The sequence below is a fragment of the Podarcis pityusensis genome (genome assembly GCF_964106645.2).
Source record: "Podarcis pityusensis genome assembly, chromosome: 14".
Classification (NCBI taxonomy): Eukaryota; Metazoa; Chordata; class Lepidosauria; order Squamata; family Lacertidae; genus Podarcis; species Podarcis pityusensis.
Window position 1 is genome coordinate 30,158,352 of NC_138039.1, and position 24,369 is coordinate 30,182,720.

At 46.4% G+C, this 24,369-nt stretch overlaps 1 protein-coding gene across 1 annotated transcript in view; it reads right to left on the minus strand.

Moving 5' to 3' along the window:
- Positions 1-16,479, minus strand: part of RGMA (repulsive guidance molecule BMP co-receptor a) — a 35,632-nt gene extending 19,153 nt beyond the window's left edge. The window contains exons 1-2 of the mRNA XM_080982221.1: positions 16,278-16,479; positions 6,235-6,350 (exon numbers count right to left, since the gene is read on the minus strand). Coding sequence (XP_080838347.1) covers positions 6,235-6,350; positions 16,278-16,291 — 130 coding nt within the window. The 5' untranslated portion in view covers positions 16,292-16,479. The remainder of the gene's footprint in view (positions 1-6,234; positions 6,351-16,277) is intronic.
- Positions 16,480-24,369: the final 7,890 nt, after the last annotated feature.

The window sequence follows — 24,369 nt, forward strand, 5'->3', positions numbered from 1 at the left end:
TGGCAGCAGCATGCCAAGGATTCATGCAGGGGGTCTCTTCCAGTCCTACACAGAGATGCCAAGGACCGTCTAGCAGGGGTCAGCAAACTTTTTCAGCAGGGGGCCGGTCCACTGTCCCTTAGACCTTTGTGGGGGGCGGACTATATTTTTTTGGGGGAAATGAACTAATTCCTATGTCCCCAGAGATCCATTTTAATTAAAAGCACACATTCTACTCATGTAAAAACACCAGAGATGCATTTTAAATAAAAGGGCACATTCTACTCATGCAAAAACACGCTGATTCCCAGACCGTCTGCGGGCCGGATTTAGAAGGTGATTGGGCTGGATTCGGCCCCCAGGCCTTAGTTTGCCTACCCATGGTCTATAGTTCTCTTCTGTCCTTTTCTGAAATGGATGCAAAGCTGTACTAACATTTACTCTAGGCTGGGTTGTTCTTTTTTATTATCATTTTTTTTAAAAAATGGCACTGTTACGGGATTTCCATTCTTAATTACGATATTTGACAATTGCAGGTTGCAGAGCCTTTAAAACTATTTTACGAGCAAATCTGAGTCCCAGTGAAAGGAGCCGGGGCCCGGCGCTCATTAAGCTGACGAGTGAGAGCAAATCCAGCTCCTCCGAGCCAAGCGAGCTGCGCCAGGGCCTCCGTCCCGCTTCCAGCCTCTCGCCTTCATGTACCACAACCCCAATTTTGCAGCACCCTCCTGTGGTTTTTGGCTCCTACATCTCCCTTCTCAAAACCCTGCCCACGCGGCTCATCCAAGGCAACAGATGCTCTCCCGGTTCCTGCCACCTCTCCTCCACAGCCTGTCCGTCCTCCAGGCCAGTAATTCCAGTCTCAGTGACATATTTATGCACACACACACACACTCAAGGATGAAGACCTCCCCAGGATCACGTCACTGCAAAAAGGTTTACCCTGCATGGGTTGCAGTTTTGCTGCCAGGCCAGTCTCAGCCTGGTTTCTTATCCTTCACCTCCACCACTGAGGACTTCTGATGGGGCACTTCCAGTGGTAAATTCTTTATTTCTTATTCCTTGAATTTACCGTATTTTTTTGCTCTATAAGACTCACTTTTTTCCTCCTAAAAAGTAAGGGAAAATGTGTGTGCGTCTTATGGAGCGAATGCAGGCTGCCCAGCTATCCCAGAAGCCAAAACAGCAAGAGGGATCGCTGCTTTCGCTGTGCAGCGATCCCTTTTGTTGTTCTGGCTTCTGAGATTCAGAATATTTTTTTTTCTTGTTTTCCTCCTCCAAAAACTAGGTGCGTCTTATGGTCTGGTGCGTCTTATAGAGCAAAAAATATGGTATATCTTGCCCTTCCTCCCAAAGGAGCCCTGGACGGCAAACGGATACACGATTTATAAACAAAACCCTTCAAAAACAGCATAACCTTCCAAAAACAATGACCACTAAAAACATCTAAGAGCAGTTACAATTCGAAACATTCTGAAGCCAGTTAAAAACATTATTTCATCCAATCTTAGGGTTGCCAAGAACGGTATTCTTCAGCCACCTGGGTAAACAGGAACATTTTCAAATTCCTTCTGAAAGTAACTAATGATGGAGACAGGTGCAACTTAGAAGGGAGGGCATTCCGCAACCAGGGAACCACCACCAAAAAGGCCCTGCCACAGGTCAGCGCCAACTTTACAGCCCCTAGTGGTGGCATCACCAACATGACCTGCCAATCACAGGGCTGATATTGAAGAAGGTCTCTTTTAGGTACTTGGATCCCAAACTATATAGGACTTTCTATGACATCACTAACACCTTGAACTGGGCCCAGTAGTTCACCCGAAGTTTATAGTGTGGCAAGTACTGCCTTGTGGAACTCCTTACCAATACAAGTTTGGAATGAGCCATCCCTGCTCACTTTTAGACATCTTCTAAAGACAGGTAACTCGCAACTTACATGCATTTAACAAGCACAATTTCAGGTTTACTCATTTGGTGGGCGGCCAGCTGAAATCACACAAATTAAACACACACACACAGCAGAAAGCTTAAAAACTGTTCACTTTGCATGGGAAAGCTCAGGATGGTTGTGCCGGGGCGGGGGACGGGATAGAAGTTCTGGTGTTGTTCTGGCTATAAGTGATTTCAGCTCTTATGCACAGTACCCAGAATATAACCCCCATGCAATCTGTGAGTCATGTGTATTATTCAAACAGGCCTTGGAGAATTGGAGAGTGTGCGCCAGTCAGGTCTCACAGAAACGTCTGACATTTTTATTGAAATACAGTGTCTGCATAACTGCCTTGTGGTATTGTACAGGAAAGTATGATTTGTAAATGTTTAAATAAATCAACAAAAATCAATCAACAAATAAGGGCTGTGTGTCATGCGCTGGCCAAGTCAGATTGCAGATCCGTCAAGGCCACCACTGACACTCTATGGACCAGCCTCCCCCAACCTGCTGCCCTCCCATCATCCTCAGCCCAGCAGAGTCAAATCATCAGGAGAGTACTTGGTAGCAGAAGGGCTCAGTATAGCCACATTCACACCATACATATAGATGTGGACAGGGACCTAAAGAATAAATAACCCATTTCACACCTGTTAACGTCAGCAAGAGGAACTGTGGCAAAACCCTGGAAGACATTTGATTCAGATAACTTAGATTACCACTATTCAAAAGTCTGGCAAACTGCTCTTCTAGAAAACTTCTACCCCAAAGTTGAAAGTAGCCAGAGCTGTAAGAGACTGGTGTTTGGTTTGTGGTTTTTTTTTTTTGTCATAGGACATGACTTTTTCTTTTATCTACCAATAAAGAAGTCTGCAGCCATATGGCCTCGCCTGCTTATTCTAAGGGGTGAATTTTGTGAAAATATGTTCAGGTACGTTTCTGTTGAACTACTAATTGGGAACGAAGGGAAATAATGATGTTAACTCTTCGTTCCTTCATTTTTTCCCTTCCTTTTGGCAAGTCTGTATGTGAACTCCTTAGTTTAAGGAAGTGCCAAGTTGCACAGAAAACATTGTAATTGTTTTGTCTTCTGCCGGATCTTATATTACATATGATTTTGGCACTTTGTTTTCTTGTTATTTCTTTTATGTAAAAGTTCCCCTTTTTTGCTATAATTTACAATTTTTAAAAGAAAAGTATGCCCACATTCACAACATGCATTATAAACATTGTGGTGCTACTTTAAACAACCATGGCTTCCCTCAAAGAATTCTGGGAGCTGTAGTTTAAGAGTGCTGAGTGTTGTCAGGAGGTCCCTATTCCCCCTCACAGAACTACCATTCCTGTAAAAATTGCTCTACAAATTGTAGCTCTCTGAGAGGAATAGCGACTTTCTAACAACTCTCAGCACCCTTAGCAAACTACAACTCCCATAATTCTTGGAGGCGTGTTGGAAGCCATGAAGTCTTTAAATATATGGCATGAATGCCTCACAAAAGTGCTTTACAATTCTTTGTTGTGCCCAACAGACTCCTTTGAGAAATGATTTTAGGGTCGCCGAGAAAATCTCTCTCTCTCTGTGTTTAAAAGCTTTCTTCTTCCCGATGTGCTCTCAAAGCAGGAGCAGAACAGGGGCAGCTCTCCACTCTCATCCTTTTAGAGATGTGACAGAACTAGGCCAACAACACTCCCCACTTTCCTTTCTCCTTTTATATCTTCTGAGAAGGGAAGCACAGCAGAGGCCGTTTTTACCAAAAGGAAGGCCTGCATAAAACTTCCCCCACTAAACAGCTGTTCCCAAGCTAGGAGTGGAGCCTGGCCACTTAAGTGAATTTCTAACTGAGCAGGATTTGAACTCAGACTGGCCACTGCTGAGCACAACACTCTGTTAGGTAGGAATATAAGGAGAGTCTGGCTGCTGGGTCAGGCGGGCAGCCCATCTAGTCCAGCCCCCTGTTCTTACAGTGGCCAGCCAGACACCCCAAGGGAAGACTGCAAGAAGGACTCAGTGTGCAACAGCAATGCTCCCCACTTACGATTCCATGGTTAGAACATAGCCATGATGACTAGAAGCCTTTTCCTCCATGAATTTGGCTAATTCTCTTTTGAAGCCAGTGCAGTTTTGCAGTGTACTATCTCAGAACTATTAAGAAGCTGTGTGTATGTGTCAGTCACTAGGAGCAAGACAACTAAATCCTACACCATCTTTGCAGGGTAACACAAACCCCCTAGTCGTCATTCCCACCCCAACTCCCAACCAACACAGACTACTGACAAAGGGAGGCCCCAGAGCCAATCGTGATTAATACAGCTTAATTGCCGCAGGGGTGAATAATAACGAATCGCACACAATCTGCTGCACATCCCAGATCGAAGATCAAGTTCCTTCTTGCAAGGTGATCTCCGGCTCCAGCACGTTTCTCAGGGAAAGAATTCAATAATATCTCAGATCAGATAGCACCTTCTCAGCAAATCTGCATGAAGGGGAGGGCTGGCTTGTGCACGCACTTGGAAAGGCAATTCCAAGGCTGCGGAACCCAGCTCTCTTGAGTTTTTCCAAAGCATTTCATCGGAATTGCTTCAGTGTGTGAAGGCTTGGAATGGATTTGAAGTGGGGTGGGGGGAGAGAGAGGAGAGATTTTTTTTGCTACATGATCAACCAAGACAAACACCAAATAGTCAGGGTGTTGCTTGTGTGTGTGTGTTTTAAAGGATACTTCCCTCCCCCCCCCATCCAATCATTTCACACTTTGCAAAGAAGAGTTTTGCAATAAATCAATATACGCACAAATGGCAGTTATATCAGGAGCTCCAAGCCCTAGAGCAATTAATAATTCCTTCTGCTCTCTGCGCCCCCCACCACTTGCCTCAACGAAAAAAAAGGGGGGGGGGAGAACCTTCGAGGTAAAGAAACTGGAGAGTTTTTGGAAGGGAACAACTCTCCCTGTGTGAAGTTACTTTCCCCTCCCCCAACAAAAACAAGCCTTCATAGCTTGAAGGAATTTGCAAGCAAGAATCCGGCAGAAACACGGTGGAAAAGCCAATGGGGGGATTCATTGGAAACAGATGGCGTTTTCAGCTGTGATTCTGAAAACCCGCTCCTTTTTCTGACACCGTAAAAACAAACCATGGGATTAAAAAAAGGGGGGGGACGATGGAGAGGAGGGGAGCGAAGGAGGTAGACCCAAATGTTAGCAGAGAAAAGCTTAACTCTGGCTACTAGAGAAAAGAAGCAAATTTGCAACAGCAAATAAGGCAGGCTACAGGTCAATAATAATAAAGAGGCGATAAAAAACCTGCCAGTGTATCCCCCTCACAGCAGGCACCCCCCTCTTTTTTTTCTTGCTTTGAAATATTGAGTAGATACTTGCATTCAGCAAAGGTTTCCAACTTAGCAACAAGTGGCAGGTTTGAGCAAGATAAATGCATCTGCCAACATGTCCCAGAAAGAAAGGAAGAAAAATGTGTCAAGAGGTTCATTCCTTGCCTATCTGGGACCCCAGTCTTGGATCTGGTTTATTCTACATCACAGGTATAACAGCTGAGCAACACCACCAAACCCAAATTTAGGTACACACATATATTCCAGACATGCACATGTAAACATTTGGTTCAAGAACTTTCCCAACCAAAATCACCTGAAAATATCCTTCTCACCATCCCTCTGGCTTTTAAAAGTCTAGAAGTCAACATTTGCAAAAGAAACAAACATAAGAAACCAGGTGCCAAATGGTGTGTTTTTTGATCTTTCACTCATGAGGAGGAGTACAAATGCTTTCTCTCGATCTCACAGCCATCGCTAAAGCCTTTAACGGAAGAGTAAGGTAGTAGTCAGGGATCCCCTTCTGCTTCTCTGTCGCAGAGACGCGCAATTCTCACATGGGCACACACGTAGAATGCTCTGGGGACGGAGAACCTATGGGACGGGGAAACTTTCTCGGTGCCTTTTGTTAGCTCTGAAGCCCCGCTGCAAACCACCCTGATCCATCTGCCCTCTCAGTTATGCTGAGCAAAAAAGGCATCTTGATGTGGCGGACAAAAGTCTCTAGGCTAACCGATGCGAAGCGAAAGAAATTTGCGAAGAGGTGGGTCTGGTGTGCCTCTGATCGATTCAGGCTGGGTGCCTGAACACCACCAGGTTTTCCAACATGTGGCTAAGTGCTGTGAAATGAGAGCAAATGGGAGGCCCACAGATTGAGGGCTTGAGGGAGGGTGGGAGAGAAACCCAAAAGGCAGTTCTTGGAAGGCTGGTTCCCCCCCCCCCACAAAGATATTTTTTTAAGCAAAACAGGAAAAAAAGCGGGGGAGCTGGTGCTCCTTACCTGTTGGGAAGACGCAGAGAGAGAGAAAGAGGGTCTTGATCAGTCCAAGGGCTTGGCCGCTTGCCCCTTTCCCCATACCCATCCATCCAGCTTCAGCTCTAACCACTAGCCTCTCCCTAGAAGAAGAGTTTTGGTTCGCAAAAGGAGAGAGGGAAAAAGAAAGAGAAAGGTAAGAAGGAGGGAGGAGCGGGGAAAGAACTCAACTGAACAGGAGAGGAGGCATGGAGGGGAAAATAAAAAATAAAACACCAGCACCAGCAGGACACAGAGGGGAGGGGGAAACCGGAGCCTGGCTCTGAGCGGGGAACTCCAAGCGCCCGGGCAAGAAGTGAGCAGCGCGCACCGAATTCCACCCGCCTCGTTCTCCCTGGAAAACAGCCCCAGCCATCAATCACCGCGCGCTCCCTTCCAATGCGTAAAGTCTTGCTCCTTGCTGGCAGGGCCTGGCCACTCAGAGGCCTGGTCCCGCCCGCGTAGTCAAGGCACGTATCCGGTTACAGAGCCAACGTGAAGAAGGGGGGTTGGGAGAGAGGAGAGATGTGTTACAGCTGGATTCCAGCACTCCATCTAGAGACAGAGAAGGCTCCCCCCGCCTCTCTCTCCAACACCCCTTCCAAAGGAAGCAAGAGGAGAAGGAGGGCAGCTCTGGGGAAGGGCTGTGGCGCAGCAGGGGTAGAGCATCTGCTTTGCATGCAGAAGGTCTCAGGTTGGATCCCCAGCGTCTCTCTGGGTAGGGCTGCGAGTGGCCCCTGGCTGGAGATCTGCTGCCAGTCAGTGCAGACAGTACTGAGCTAGGTAGACCAATGGTCTGATTCAGTCCAAGGCAGATTAATTGGCACGGGGTTGCAGCAGATAGGGAGAGCATCTGCTTTGCATGCAGAAGGTCCCAGATTCCACCCCGGCATCTCCAGGTAGACCTAGGAATGCCCCCAGCCTGAAGCACTGGAGAGCAGCTGCCAGTCAGTGTAGATGGCATTGACCTAGCTGGACTAAGTTACCAGTGGAGAAACCTTTGGCCCTACAGGTATTGCTAAACTACAACTTCCATCAGCTCTGCTTCAGTCAAACTACTTGCTGAGAGGGGACATGTTAATATGTCAACATGGAGAAAAGAGATATTGGGGGATCAGACTGAATGTCCACCCAGCCCTCTGCTTCCAACAGAGGACAGCTGTGTGCCTTTGAGAAACTCTTAAGGCAGGGCACGGAAGTGTCAGTCATCTCTAGGAGTTTATTCTCAGCACTGGATATTCGGGAGGGTGCATTGCCTCAACTGGGTGGATCATAACAGCCTAATGCCATTAAAAATGGGGCAGAAGAAAGTTTTGTCACCGACGCCTTACTTTTATCATCCTTGTGTTGGAAAACAAATGCAAGGGTCAAGGTGTCATTAACAGCCAGGGGGGCCATGTGGCCTGTTTTACAGAGGGCAGTCCTCTGTTTGAAAGGCTGTCAGAGGAGTTTTCTATCTGAAGGCATTGTCTGCCCAAGTCCAGTTTATAGATAAGGAATAATGAAGAGTGAAGGGGGCTGTGAAGTTGTCCATCAACAGCCTGTGCCTGGATAGCAAGCCAAGCTGGCGGATCCAGGTCACCCAACCATAGCCTTCCCTACTGTTTTGCCATGTATTGCCATGCCAAGTATTGCCATGCTTTTTAAAATCACAGTAATTGAGTGGTATTAATGTGGCACAGATGCGGGTGGCACTGTGGTCTAAACCACAGAGCCTAGGGTTTGCCAATCAGAAGGTCGGCAGTTGGAATCACCGTGACAGGGTGAGCTCCCGTTGTTGGTTCCCTGCTCCTGCCCACCTAGCAGTTCGAAAGCACGTCAAAGTGCAAGTAGATAAATAGGTACCACTCCGGTGGGAAGGTAAATGGCGTTTCCGTGCACTGCTCTGGTTCGCCAGAAGCAGCTAGTCATGCTGCCCACATGACCCGGAAGCTGTTTGTGGACAAAACACCGGCTCCCTCGGCCACTAGAGCGCGATGAGCGCAGCAACCCCAGAGTCATCTGCGACTGGACTTAATGGTCAGGGGTCCCTTTACCTTTACCTTTTAATGTGGCACAAGATACAGACTGGCAACTCTTGGGGCAACAATGCCTTTACAAAGAGGGTTAGACAAGCTCATGGAGGATAAGGCTGCCAGTGGCTACTAGCCACAATGGCTAGGCCATAACCCTGTGTGTATGAAGGCAGTATGCCTCTGAATATCAGTTGGTGGGAATCACCAGGGGGAGACTTGCTGTTGCTCTCAGGTTCTGCTTGGAGGCTTCCCATAGGCTTCTACCTGACTGGCCACTGCAAGGACACCATGTCTGGCTACATCAAACTCGGGTCTCCAGCTGTTGTTGGACTACAACTCCCATCATCCCTAGCTAGCAGGACCAGTGGTCAGGGATGATGGGAACTGTAGTCGAAAATCAGCTGGAAACCCAACTTTGGGTTAGATGGACCATTGGCCTGATCCATTAGGGCTCTGAAATATACTCGGAGTCGAGTGTGGATTTCATGCTCTTTATTCAGCTCATAGTAATGAGGAATGGGGATGTTTCCCCTAACTGTCTGCTTTATATACATTATTTACACAATACGTGATTGGCTAATTCCGGGTTTCTCCTGTAGGCCAATCAGGTTGCGGATTCATTTCCACTTGGAGTTGGATTGGGTGACTCCTGCGGACCAATCAGACTGCTGCAATTTGGATCCTATTCAACTCAGTACATAACAGGCTCCTTTTATGATCTTAAGCCTTTCCTTGCCCACACCTTCTCAGCAAGACCCAACCACACATAAAAGGGCAGGAGGAGAGCCTGCTGGATCTAGGCCCATCTAGTCCAGCAATGCCTTTGGGAAGGCAGCAAGCAGGACAACAGCAAGCAGCAAGCAACAGCGACTCTCCCCTCTTGCTACGCCCAGGCAAATAATGTTATGCTGATTGTAGAGGCAGAGCATGCCATCCTGGCCAGTAGCCGAGGGACAGTGGCCCCTTCACCAACCTCCCCCCTGACAGGGCAGAGAGATATTTGCAACAGAACAAAGCCTTCCTTGTCAGCACAGCTTGGCGGCAGGCACTGCACTTGCCTCCTGCGGGAGACCCGCCGTTACAAAACGAGATATAAACTTCACACATCACAGGCTTTATTCTAAACCGTTCATCAGAGGGTTGGCTGGGACTCTCCCTCTGTATATTTTGTTCTCTGTAGGGAGCAGTCTGCCGTGCGCCCCCCCTCTCTACCATTCCCCCCTCAGAGCCAGTCCTAAACAATACCCTCCCATTTTTACACATTTCACATCTCAGCAAACCTCTAATAAACAACTGGGCATCATTGGTGCGTGGAACCGGAAGGGGAGGCTATGAAGAAAATGTATCCCACTGTGTTACAAACCTGGAGGATTTTTCAGCTGTAAAACAACCCAGAAAACCCAAAGATTTAAAATGTGGCAGTTGAAAAAGCCTCTTCTTACAGAATCAATCATATGAGTGTAATGATGAGAAATGAATGCTGCTCTCCAGGGCCAAATGGTCAGATTCCAGTTTCGGGGTTTCCCAAAACTCCCCCAGAAAAATGGCAAAGGCTCTCTCACAAAGAGGAAAGGCAGGATAATTTCATGGGACAAACATTCAGTGTGCTTTGAGACTCCTTAGGGTAGTGATAAAGCGGGATGTCAAATCCAAACTCTTCTCCTTCTCCAAGGATTTTAAACGGCAACTCAAAGGTCTGCATGCTCCATTAAGACACGCAGAGCTTGACACTATAACCAAAGTGTATTTAGGATCTGGGTGTTGAGGCAACGAGGTCTGGAAGTTGGAACTCTCGTTCAAAATTCTTATTTATTTATTTGATCTGCACCAAAAGATCTCAGGGCGGTTCACAAAATGAAATTTATGGTTCTCAACTGACTAGAAAAAATGCAGCCTGGCCTGCTCCCGTGCCTTTAGCATCAGCTTTGATTTGCTGAAATCAACCAGCGAACTTTTTCATGGTATAGAGATAAGCACCGCCACTGGCTAATTCATTCGTGCTTAGCTGCTGGTAACAGCACAGGAACCCAGGTCCAGTAAGAAGCTGGCAATCTAATGCAAAGTTGCTTTAACTCAGAGGTGGGGAACCTGCCTCATTCCCTAAGTTCTTGGAGTCCAGCTGCCCCCATCCCTCACCAGTGGCCATGCTGGTTGGGGCTGAGGAAATTTAGAGCAGAACAACATCTGGAAGGCCACAGTTCACCATCCCTTCTTTAAATGAATGCCAGAGATTATCGAGTTAGCCACGGTCTAACAAAAAGCTAAGGGATGCGGGTGGTGCTGTGGGTTAAACCACAGAGCCTAGGACTTGCCGATCGGAAGGTCGGCGGTTCGAATCCCCGTGATGGGGTGAGCTCCCGTTGCTCAGTCCCAGCTCCTGCCCACCTAGCAGTTCGAAAGCACGTCAAAGTGCAAGTAGATAAATAGGTACCGCTCCAGCGGGAAGGTAAACAGCGTTTCCATGCGCTGCCCTGGTTCGCCAGAAGCGGCTTAGTCATGCTGGCCACATGACCTGGAAGCTGTACGCTGGCTCCCTCGGCCAATAAAGCGAGATGAGCGCCACAACCCCAGAGTCGGTCACAACTGGACCTAATGGTCAGGGGTCCCTTTACCTTTACCTAACAAAAAACTAGTTGCATTCATCATTACATTGATACTTCATGTCCCTTCCAAGGAGCTTAAGTAAACATACATGGTCTTCAATTTTACCCTCACAACAACCCTGTGAGGTAGGTTAGGCTAAGAAACAGTGATTGGCCAAAGGTCACCCAGTGAGTTTCATGGCTGGCTGGGGATTTGAACCCGGGCTTCCCAGGTCCCCATCAGACACTCTTAATGGTTAGATTTTGTCTGGTTTTTATTTTTTCTGAACAAAGAGTTGATGTGACTTCTGGTCCAACACAGTCCTCACCCCACAAAAAAAGCACCAGTGTGTTGACTACATTTGAAGAGAAGTCAAATCAATTATGTGGCTTGTTCGCTGTTTTAAAATTACAAGTGGTTGCTTTCTTCCTAAGCTTAAATACAGTTTGAGGTTCATTGGTTCCCAGTAGATGGCACTGCTCTCCCTGCTCTGCTTGCGGGGGTGGGGGTTGGGGGCAAGAAAAAGACCTGCGCCTTGAATAAATGCAACCCTAAGCCTCCTTAAACCACATGACATAACAGCCGTTTGTGAGCTTCCCATTAAAATCTCAATTTGGGGAAATTGATTCCACCTCGAAGCAATTGCAATGCAATTACTCCTACAGGCAGCAATCAAGAATCACATCTAAACAACACCAAACTTTCATCTCTTGCCTGAGTAACACAAGCAAGAACGTCATACTCTCCCAGACACAAACCTTTGCAAGCACAAAATAATGCAGATTTATTTAAGAAACTAATAAATATTGCTATAAAAGGAAGGGGAGATCACTGCCTCTGTGACTTCTTATTAAATGTCTCCCTGTGAATTCTTATTAAATGCCACTAACATCTGACACGATAGAGTGTGTGATGGTTATATCAGCTCCAATTACCTGTGACAGCTACACTGAACCTCCATAGATAGGTGCACTATATCTTTTAAGTACCAGGTGCAGGAGGTAGTCAATGTGTTCATTCTTCACCTCCATGTGCTGTTTGTGAGCTTCAGCAGATCATTGTTGGAACCATAATGTTCACCAACCAGGTGCCCTCCAGATGTTTTGAATGGAGGACAACAGATTGGAAAGCTACTCTAGGTGGATCTTTGGTTGTGGCCCATAGAATTATACAATTGTAGAGTTGGAAGGGACCCTAACGATCATCTAGTCCAACCCCCTTGCAATGCAGGAATATGCAGTTGTCCCATACAGGGATCAAACCTACAACCTTGGCATTATCAGCACCATGTTCTAACCAACTGAGCTATCCATGTTATACTATCCTTAATGCTTTGCTCTTACAAACCGCTTGATCTGCACATATTTGTAAAGAGCTGCTAGCTTCTGCTCATCAGGTTGCCATTAATGGCAGAAAAGCACATCAGGCTGCCTGCCCTCCATAAGTTGGCAACCCTATTTGACATCTGGACTTCCTGCAACCAGCGGGCAGCTAGCATGCATTTATCAGTTAATAACTGTCAGGAAAATTGAGCTTTACTCATCTGATTTCCACCCTTCCACCACCTGGGACTGTCCATCATGCTATTTAACTTTACACGTCATCTAACACCCCCCCTTACAATTAGTCATATAAATCAGGAACAATGAACCTGACAGTAACTGTATTCTGCCTCCTGCCCAGTGCCATTTGTAAATGTACATATTTCTATATATTTTTATATGTTGCTGCTTCTTTTAATGTGAAAGCACAACCATATTTTTTTTGGGCGGCAAGTCTTTCCTGCAGGGGCAGCTAACCTGTGGCTCTCCAAATGTTGTTATGACTGCAGTCGGGATCTCCAAAACTTGGGTTGCTAGCTGTTTTGGACTACAATTCCCATCATCCCTGACCACTGGCCCTGCTAGTGAGGGGCGATGGGAGTTGTAGTCCAAAAAACAGCTGGAGTCCCAAGTTTGGGAAACCCTGGACTACAGTCCCCATCATCCCTGACCATTGGCCTAATTGGCTGAGGCTCAGTCAGAAAACATCTGGATGACACCAGGTGCCCCAAAGAGTATTCATTAATGGTTCCTTGTTATCCTGGGAAAAAGTGACCAGTGGGGTGCCTCAGGGTTCTCTCCTGGGCCCATTGTTGTTCAACAGCTTTATGAATGACTTGGATGAAGGAATTGAGGGGATGCTCATTAAATTTGCAAATGACACCAAACTGAGAAGGGTAACTAATGCCGCAGAAAACAGAATCATAATTCAAAATGACCTTAACAGATTGGAGAACTGGGCCTAAGATAACAAAATGAATTTCAATAGGGACAAATGTAAGGTTCTGCACTTAAGCCAGAAGAACCAGATGCACAAATATAACATGGAGACATCTGGCTAACTAGCATAGCAGCACAGGTGAAAGGATCTTTGGGTCACAGCACACCACAAGCTTAACATAAGTCAACAGTGTGATGCAACGGCAAAACAGGCTAATGCCATTCTAGGCTGCATCAGAGGCACACAGCTGTCCTTTGTTGGAAGGAGATGGCTAGGCTAGGTGGACATTTAACCTGATCCCTCAATATATCTTTCCCCCTCTCTGCCACTAGTTTGACTTCGGGGAAAGTGGTCACATGGAAGAGGAAACAAACTTGTTTTCTTCTGCTCTGGAGGGTAGGACTCGAACCAATGGCTTCAAGTTACAAGAAAGGAGATTCTGACTAAGCATACAGAAAAACTTCCTGACAGTAAGAGCTGTTGAACAGTGGAAAGGTCTTCCTTGTGAGGTTGTGGACGGTCCTTCCTTGGAAGTTTTTAAGCAGGCATTAGATAGCCATCTGTCATGGATACTTCAGTTGAGATTCCAGCATTGTGGGGGGTTGGACTAGATGACCCTTGGGGTCCTTTCCAACTCTACAATTCTGTTGCACCTGGGAAGGCCTTTTCCAGCCTGCACCAGCCCCCAAGGCTCCAAACTAACCTCATGGCTACAACACCAACCTAATTTCTGGATTTGCCCCCCTCACTTTCATCCCAATCTCCCCCTGCTTTGTGCAACATCTTGTCTGGTTAAGAGACCCAGAGAATTCAAATGCTTGCCCCACCGCTGTGACATTGTGGTTTGTCCCAATGGAGCAGGGGTGGCTCACTGGATGTTGCTGGACTGCAACATCATCCTTGACCAGTGGCTATGCTTGGTGGGGTTGATGGGAGTTGGAGTCCCACAATACCAGAAGATACCCTATCCCTGCTATAAGGGCAGCCCACTGTGAATTTATGAGGGGGGGGGCAAGTCTTTCCTGCAGGAGCAGCTGTTCCACTCAAGGGGTGCCAACTTGAATAAAATATTGGGGGGGGGGCAGGTAAGCCCAGTCCCACATAATCAATCACATGATGTGGTGCGCACACACCATTTGAACGGCAATGGCCATCAACTTTGTGGGGGCGGCCCCCTCAAATATTTTATTTGAGGGGCTGAAGACCCCCAGGAGTTGACTCTTATGGACCAATCTTTGCAACTGCAGCCGTGTGCATGTTGAATTGCAAGACAATCCTATTATTATTATTATTATTATTATTATTATTATTATTATTTATTGAATTTATATACTGCCCTATACTATTGAGAAGGGACGTGGGTGGCACTGTGGGTTAAACCACAGAGCCTAGGACTTGCTGATCAGAGGGTCGGCGGTTCAAATCCCCACGACGGGGTGAGCTCCCGTTGCTCGGTCCCTGCTCCTGCCAACCTAGCAGTTCGAAAGCATGTCAAAGTGCAAGTAAATAAATAGGTACCGCTCCGGCGGGAAGGTAAACGGCGTTTCCGTGCGCTGCTCTGGTTCGCCAGAAGCGGCTTAGTCATGCTGGCCACATGACCCGGAAGCTGTACGCCGGCTCCCTCGGCCAATAAAGCGAGATGAGCGCCGCAACCCTAGAGTTGGCCACGAATGGACCTCATGGTCAGGGGTCCCTTTACCTTTACCTTTATACTGTTGAGTTTGATGAGTAAGTTGCACAGGCCTGCAAGTTTTAGAATGTCCGCCGTCCCCATTTTGGGGCCCTCCAAATGTGGTTGGACTACAACTCCCATCAGCCCTGACCATGGCCATGCTGACTGGAGGGAGCAGGACTTCAGCAACCTCTGGAATACCTCCGGTTTGGAAGCTGAGAGCAATTCTCCCCTAATGCTGCTAAATCTCTCACTTTCAGCATAGCAAGCAAGTATTAAAGAGGGAATGGGGAATAATACTTCGGGAGGTGGACTTAATATTGTACAAATAGGTATTATTGCAGATGAATCAATGGCAACATGTTGTTGTTTTTAAACACCACTTGTGAGATCCACCTTCCCGCCCCCAAAGGGCAAATCCAGAGGGGAATCTGTTTAAAATTCTAAATCGGTGATTGCACAGTCACTCAGGACTCATTTGGTACCCGGCGCATGGAAAATGGCAGTGGAGCAATGCATGTCTAGCGTGCCCTAAAACACATGCCTGCAGTAAATGCAGTAAAATGTCATCAATGTCAATGGGGCAGATTTGTTTGGAAATAGGAGTAGGATGGAAGATTTGAGAGGTATGTGAGAGAGATGCATTTAGTATAGGAACACAGGCAGCGTCAATTTAGGTGGCGGGAATAGAGAGTGGAAGATCACGGAAGATATCTGAGCGGGTGGGGGGAAAGGAGGAATACCTGTCTTTTTCTTCTCTTTTCTTAGGAAAAGAGAGTTGTATAGTTTGCATGCAGGCTCCAGCATGACTAAATTTGGAAATGGCAGAGGGCAGGGGGAAATAGGGAAAAAGGTATTTTGAACAGGAATTACGCTTCAATTCGAATCGCTGTGCTGACATTTCCTTAGGAACAAGGAATGGGAGCAAAAAAAAGGGGGGGGGGATACGGAGTTTTAAATCGCGGATCTGTGCCCGGAGAGAGCGAGGCAAAAGGTAAGTGTGGATCAGCTCCAACAAGGAAGATGCCCAGCTAACTGCGCAATCCTACGTCTACTCAGAAGTCAGGTCCTATTGCATGCAATGGGACCTAGTCCCAGACACATCTGTTCATATCACTGCAAAAACTTGCCTATATTAAAAAAAGAGAGTGAAACTCAATTCCAGCGGAATGCAAACACCAGAGTGATCCTCAACAGGTTCCGCGTGCAAATCGGATTAGGGGAGAGGGAGGAGGCTTTGCATCGGAGAGATCAAGTGTCGAAAAGGGAGTTGGAAAAACGGAAAGTATGCAATTCAGCATGAGAAGCAGGAAGCAACGGAAAAGGGAATTTTCCTTGGGGTGTAGAGAGAGATGCAAATAGGAAAGGTGCAAAGAGGACATTACCTCTTTTTTTTGTTTTGTTTTCCCTTCATACCTCCCATTAGACCTTGCATGCCGGAAATTCCCCAGTCCCCCCTCCCGCACGCCCACCATTCTCACCCACCCACCGCCGCTTACCTTAGCCGCTGCATGAGCCTTGCACCTGGAAGGGAGGAGAGGGCTGGAGCCAGCTGCAAACGCCCCTCGGATGCACGAGACCTGGAGAGGGAGGGGGCAGATGTGCAGGATGGTCCACGAGAGAGCGAGCCCCTCCTCCTCTGCAGAACCTGCTGCGCCCCTCTCTTTCCTGTAGAGATTGCTACGCGGTGCCCCTCTTCACCCCACCCCACCCCTTTAGCAACCGCAGGAGCCAGCAAGGAGGTCTGGCATCTTCTGTTGTTGCACCAGCTGCATCTCTCTGCAAAAAAAAGAGAGAGAGGAGAGAGGGAATCGCAGAGCGATTCTCAATGCAGATCACTCGCTGAGGCTGGGAGCCCAGATTAGGTAGGCAGGCAGGCAAGCAAGCAAGCAAGCAAGCAAGCGAGGAAGATGCGCCTCTCTTGTGGCTCTCCGTGGGTTAGGGTGAGGAGGCGAGCTATTTGCAGAACAGGCAGCAGAGGGGAGGTTGGGGAGGGCAGGGGGGCTGCAGGCAGGGCAAGGGAGAGAAAGGTGGGGAGTGGGGCCACGGCCACCAACTTAGATGCCTTTAGAAGAGGATGTGGTGACTCCATTGGGGGATAAGGCTAACAGTGGCTAGTACAGTGGTACCTCGGGTTACATACGCTTCAGGTTACAGACTCTGCTAACCCAGAAATACAGTGGTACCTCGGGTTATAGACGCTTCAGGTTACAGACTCCGCTAACCCAGAAATACAGTGGTACCTCGGGTTACAGACGCTTCAGGTTACAGACTCCGCTAACCCAGAAATAGTACCACGGGTTAAGAACTTTGCTTCAGGATGAGAACAGAAATTGTGCTCCAGCGGCGTGGCAGCAGCAGGAGGCCCCATTAGCTAAAGTGGTGCTTCAGGTTGAGAACGGACCTCTGGAATGAATTAAGTACTTAACCCGAGGTACCACTGTACTAGTCACTACGGCTGTGTTCCGCACCCACAAATGCATGTAGGATCAGGATGCTGGGAATCGCAGGGTGCTGTTGTTGTGCTCAGGTCCTTATTTCCGGTTGGGGTGCCTAGTTGGCTGAACTCGTCAGGCCCCTGGCCTGATCCAGATGCAGGGGGTCTTTATTGCTCTCTGAGGAGAGAGCGTCCAACCTCCACATTTCACAGGTTGAAAATGGAGATCCCTCTCACCCGTGCATACATAAGGAGATAGGAAAGATCTGGCCAATGGTCCATTTCGACGAGCATCCCGGCTGACCAAATGCCCTGCTAGGAAGCCTGCAAGCTGAGGTGCCAACAGGAATAAAATATTGGGGCAGGGGCAGGTAAGCCCCACCCTGCATAATCAGTCACAGGATGCAGTGCATGCACACCATTTGAATGGCAATACCCATCAACAAAAAGGGACGCGGGTTGCACTGTGGGTTAAACCACAGAGCCTAGGACTTGCCGATCAGAAGGTCGGCAGTTCGAATCCCCGCGACGGGGTGAGCTCCCGTTGCTCGGTCCCTGCTCCTGCCAACCTAGCAGTTCAAAAGCACGTCAAAGTGCAAGTAGATAAATAGGTACCGCTCTGGCGGGAAGGTAAACGGCGTTTCCGTGTGCTGCTCTGGTTCGCCAGAAGCGGCTTAGTCATGCTGCCCAAATGACCCAGAAGCTGTACACTGGCTCCCTCGGCCAATAAAGCGAGATGAGCGCCGCAACCCCAGAGTTGGTCACGACTGGACCTAATGGTCAGGGGTCCCTTTAACCTTTACCCATCAACTTGGGGGGGTCCCAGCCCCCTCAAATATTTTATGGGGGGGCTGAAGGGACCTCGGCCCCTAGGAGTTGGCTCCTTTGACTGCAAGCTCTTGTGCACAATTCTTCTTGTCCCGCATCTAGAAAGCTCAGGTCCAAGCAGTTTTGTCTATGCTTTCTAGCTATGGATCTAAGTGCTCTTGCCAGGCAGGGAGTAGCAGCAAGACGTTGGAGGACAGAGCTCAGAGTGCCACCTGGTTGGCCCCCTATGCCCGCCTAAGCTACCATACCTCCCATGGAGGACTCTGCCCTATTGGCCTGCTTATTTATATCCCACTTTTCTCTCACATTGGGGATCAAGGCAATTTACAACATTGAAAAACAGCATTATAAGATACAAAGGAATAAGAGCAAATTGGTTAACAACGATGATTTTAAAGACTTCAGAACACATTTAGTGCCAGCAATTAAAATATAGTCTGCCCTGCCCAGAACATTTTGGCACCTGAGGTGGACCCCAAAATCATGTCCCCCTCCCTGCCAGGGAAGAAGGGGTGAGGGGAGAAAGTTCACCACTGAAATCTGCTACCTCACTTTGCCTCATGTGTGGGCTGGCCCGTATAAAGAACTGCCTTGGGACCTGCTGCCCCTGTGGATTCTGCTGCCTGAGGCAGTCGCCTCACCTTGCCGCATGGGTGGGCTGGCCCTGGCCCTGGCCCTGACAGTAATTCAGTGATCAGCATCATCTGCACCTTAGTTTTCAAAGGCCTTTCTGAAGAGGAAGGTCTTAACCTGCCAGCAGAAGGATAACAGAGAGGGAGGCAGTTTGACCTTGTTTTGGGAGGGAATTCAACCACATGGGAGCAGCCACAGAAGAGGCTCCTTCTTGCCTTGCTTCTGATGTTGATGGGAATGAGAGAAGGTGCTCATCAGAGGATTCTAGCACCTGGGCAGATTCATCTAGGGAGATACGATCTTCCAGATAACTTGGACCCAAGCCATTTAGCATTGTTGGCATCAACCACCTTCCCCAAATTTAATCTTTATTTACTTGGGGGTTGGGGGGGAATTCCACAAAGGAAAACAAAAGTCCTGCTGCCAGCGACCTGATTTTGATATCTTAACAACCCATTTACAATTGTAAGACCCCAATAGGACATGCCCAGAGAGAGAAAGAGACCAAGATTTCAAATCAATAAAAGCCAATCTGTTTCTAACAACAGATAGTTTACTTAACCTGTGCTAATATTCTGAATGCATGGAGGCAAACACACATTATTTCTATTGCTATATTTATTTATATCTTGCCTTTCCCCCTGGCAAGGCCACATCAAGGCAGTCAGTACACACCCTTATCTATAGACACCCAACAGGGTTCTTTTTGGCAAGTGTTATGAATGATCCCACTCGCTCTCATTGTGATTAGGTATGCACATACTGCAAACAACTCACTAGTTAAAGCACATAGATTGAACGTGTTCAGACACGTCGTTTTTCTGTCTTTCTCAGTGCAGGAAACTAAAACCTTAAGCAAGCCAAGCCACACAACTGAATTATTTTGGGGGAGGCGGGGCGGGAGGGAGAAGATACTGGGAGCGCCTGTTTTATCACATAAGAATTTCCCCCCCTAGTTGATTCAATCCTTAAAAGAGAAAAGAGAGAGAGAGCTTTCTGGCCTCTGCAGACTGGTGTTTTCTCTGGGTGTATTCAGATGTGGCAAATCTTGATTAGTTTTCCTGATTATAATGCTAGTGCTTTTGTCACATTTTCCAATGTTCTTTTCACACTGCAGTACCTGTTCTGAACAGCTTTTTGACTGAGATACCATCAGGTTATGCTAAATTTCATTCACACCAGTGGGGCAAGGTGTGACTCAACAACAAACTCCCCTGTTCCCCCACCTTTTCTGCAAATGCATGATTCTGTTTCCTCATGAGTCAGGCATCAAAAAGGCAGGGAAGCACCGTGTGCTGGTATGCCACCCCAGATTTCATTACTTTACTCCCGTGATTTTCTGGGTTAATGGATTGCAAGTGGATTATATATGGAACTGATTCACATGGATATGAGCACTAAATTTCTCCGATACTCTGCTAGAATGCTAAACTGGCTTTTACGTCACGTGAAAGCTCAAATATAATGCAGAAATTAACAGGAAATGGAATTAAACTGCTGCATCTATGCAGCCTCTCACATGTCGTTGTACATTAGTCGTGGGTTTATTTCCAACCATCATTCCACTTGATTAGTTGTTAGTACCAGCATTCCACTTGATTAGTAGTGATTCCCCAACATGATTGCGTATCAGCATGATATGGAGAGGCACTCTTCTGCTATAGTGCAACACTGGCGTGCTTTCGAATTGCTAGGTTGGCAGGAGCTGGGACAGAGCAACGGGAGCTCACTCTGTTTACTTTTATAGTGCAACAAAAGTGGGATAAAAATAATAATAAAGCAACACATTTGTGGTATCAAATGTTTCGGGGTTTCGGCAGGAAGCTACAGGACAAGCACTGATTGGAAATGAAACACAATGTCCACCCTGAAACCTTTGCAGGCACAAAGGGTATTGAAAGCGGGATCATGTATGGCTGGTATATGATGGGCGTTCATTAAAGATTTCCCCTGATATACTTCCCGTGGACTGAGACAAACGAAACTGGGCACAGTTATTAGTCCTTCTCCACATAGCTACCAGCAAGAGTCAAACACTTCTCCCATCGCTTTATGCAGCTGTGGAGACCTCCTCTGTAGAAGTCGGCAGGTTGCGTCAGAAGCCACAACTTGACCTCAGAAATCAGCATTTCATCGTCTGGAAAAAGCTTGCCCTTCAAAAATAACTTCATGGTTGGAAAGAGGTGGAAGTCTGATGGTGCGAGGTTGGGAGAATAAGGGGGGTGAGGAAGGATTTCATAGCCACAGGACCGTGCTTCCCTCTGAGCAACATGCAAGTTGCATTATCCTGCAGGAGGCGGACACCTTTGTTTTTTGTTTTTTTTTTAAAAATAATATTTATTAATAGTTTCAGAATTATAGCAAAAAAATAAAAAAATAAAAAACAACACTACAATACATAAAAAAGAAAAAAAAACGCAAAAACCAATACAACAATACAGCAAAAAGATAAAAAAAAGAAAAAAGGAAGGGAAAAAAAAAACAAATCCCAAATTACATATCTTTAACTTCCTTTTGCTTGTTTCCTTGACCTCCTCACACCTTCCTTTTTGTATTCTAGTTTAATTAGTTATTTCAGCAAATTCTTTCCATCTTTCTCAATTTTTGTTAAAAAAATTATCTTAACAATTTAACCTAATAATTAGCTCAACAAATCCTTTCCATCTTTCCCCATATTCTGTTATTCAAATTACCTTAATTTATTTAACCTTATCTTACCCTAAAATACCTTAAAGCTTGAATCTTAATTCTCAAATATACATAACTCCTGATATCATTTCTGCTAGAGTCATATAGTTTCATTCCAACATTTTCCCTAATATTCATTGATTTTAGGCTAATTCCCTAAATAAAAAATTTTCTTTATAAATTTTCTTCCAATCTTCATCCAACGTCTCTTCTTCCTGGTCTTGGGTCGTGTCAGTCCTTACTGTCCATTCCATCTAGTCCATCAACCTGGAAGTCTTACGTCCGAGGCCCTTAAGTCTCTTCCATGTCCCTTCTGCAGATCTTCTTCTTGTTGTTTATACTTGCCCTTTTCCTTGTCTTTTGTTGGTCTCTTTCTTAATTTCTTTCCTTTCTCATTGAGGAGTAGGTCTCTGGGGGATTCCAACCCAAAATTGTCTCCATCTCCCTTCATCAAACCCGCCCATACCCCACAGTCCCACTCCCCACAGTCATCGATGTAATCCAAAAAGTATTTAAAAGCATATTTCAAAATCTCTCCAAAGTTAGGAACCTCCTCAGCTCCAGACTCCCCCTGGCCCACTCCAACTTCAATCTTCAATGACGGCAGCTTATGCTCCTGTAGGGCCTCGGGTCTCTCCATTTGTATTATTTGAGGTGCAACCGCATCCTCCTCCATTATCTTCTGCACTTGCCCAGTCAGTACAGGTTCATGAGTTGGTCCCTGAATGATTTCTGTATCAATGTTCCCTGTTTGTCCACAGTTATTAACCACAACAGTCATCAAGTCCATTTTCTCATTCATCAAATCCATCTTCTCGTGCATCTGTTCCAGCAAGGCACTTGTCTTGCATAAAGCAAGCACCCAATCTTCCTCCCAGCTCATCTTTAGTCAAGGTCAGAAAAGACTGGTCCCACGATCTTAATCTCACAGCTGTTGAGTCCTCAAGTATACTGCAGCAACAATTTAACAAGCTCCCTCTAGAGGAGACAATTTCTATTTGTATCCATTTTTTTTTTTAAGGCAAGTCCAACAAAGGAAAATTACTTTCATTTTTCAGATATTTTTCAGATATTTTGTTTCTTTAGAATGCAAAAGACAACATTGGAATCAGTTTATTTCTCTTCTTTAGCTATCTGTCAAAGTATTCCATTCACAGTCAATGAACCTCTCCAACTATTTCTGTCTCTGACACCCCGTTCCCAGGTTAGAGATGGTGGAAACTTATCCTTCTTCACTGCCTCTCCTGCAGGGGTTAAACAAAGTTCCCCCCCTTTTCCAGGAGGCGGACACCTTTGGTCAGCATACCACACCTCTCGATTTTGATGGCCTTCTGCAATTTCTGCAGCAGTGAAGCATAGTATGTCCCAGTAATTGTGGTACCCTTTGCCAAGAAATCCATCATCACTACTCCGCGCTGGTCCCAAAAGACCATGAGCATGACCTTGTCCTCTGGCAGTTGGACACATGCCTACTTTGAAGGTGGTGAGGCAAAGTGCTTCCATTGTTTGGACTGGGATTTAGTCTCTAGGTCATAATGATGAACCCATGTTTCGTCCTGAGTAATTAGTCTGGCGAAGAAGTCATCATGGTTTTTGTGACACATGGCCAAAAGAGCCCATGAGCATGTGACTCGTTCCTGCTTCTGGAAAGCATCAGGAGCCAGGAAACCCACTGTGCGGACACCTTTCCCATGTGCAAATGATCATGGATGGTTTTTTCTACAGAGCCCACACTGATTTTGACATCTGCAGCTAGTTGGTGAATGGTTATGTGGCGATCCTCCAAAATGGTGGCTTCCACTTGCCGGGTGGTGTCTTCATCAATGGTGGACTGTGGTCGCCCAGGAATGGGAGCCGTTCCACCAAAGTCCAACCACACTTGAATTAATGATGCCAGTGCCTGACTACATCATACAATGGGGCATCCCCCCCCCATAAGTCCCTTTCATTTCACTGAATATCTCCCGTTGTGTGTGCCCTTTCAAGTACAGGAACCTGCATTCAACTGGTTCCATTATCAGATGTTACTCCATGTTAGCACCTGTAGCAGAGAAACTGTTAGGAGTTCAGAGCTACAAATTACCACATAACCTATGGAGAGATGTATATGGAGAGATTATACATGTGCAATTTCATCCTCCTACGATAACCGGAAGTGGGTCAGGAGAAAATATTTAATGAGTGACCCTTGTACCTCTGAATCAGTTGTAGAAAATCACAGGTTCTTCTTTTGGGCTTCCCATTCACATCTGGTTGACCACTGTAAGAACAGGACATTGGACTTGATGAACCACTGGTCCAGCAGGGCTTATCTTATGCTTTTATGTTAACCACCCCAGTACCATCATGAGCACAAATGATCATGAATTCACAATAAAAAAAGGATGTCTGGAGGACCTCTTTGCAACCTCTCAAAAGGCAAAGGAGAATGCAAGCTAAATGATAAGTTAAAATGAATAAGAAAGACAGATTTAATATTCTCCTAACAGGTTCTCTGGCAATCTGCCTCCTCCCATTCTCAGGTGAATAAATGTCCTATGTATTAAATCAAGTTAATATGAACTGAATGTGGAGCCCAGCCCCATGAAGACACATCAGACCATTTAGTGTGGACAAGGTTATCAAGAGTTCAATCCTATACCTCTTCACTTAGCAGACAAGGAACCCTTTAAATGTTAAATCACTGCAACATGATGGATCTTCCTATGTTTGTCCAGCTGTGCAGGTGTAATGTTTAAAGGTCCCAGAACACACTGAGTGGTGCTCACCCCATGGCTATTGCCCACATAACCAGCATCTCAAGCCATATTATTCAACTTTGGGTCCCTATATGCTTTGTTTTTTTTTTTGTTTTTTTTTAAACAATTTATTGGGTTTTACAATAGAAATAAACATAATAAACAATATAACATTTATCTTAACATAATTTCACATTTTCTTTGGACTTCCTCACATCTCCCGCTCCCACTTTCATCGTTATAACATTTTGTCAGCAATTTATTATC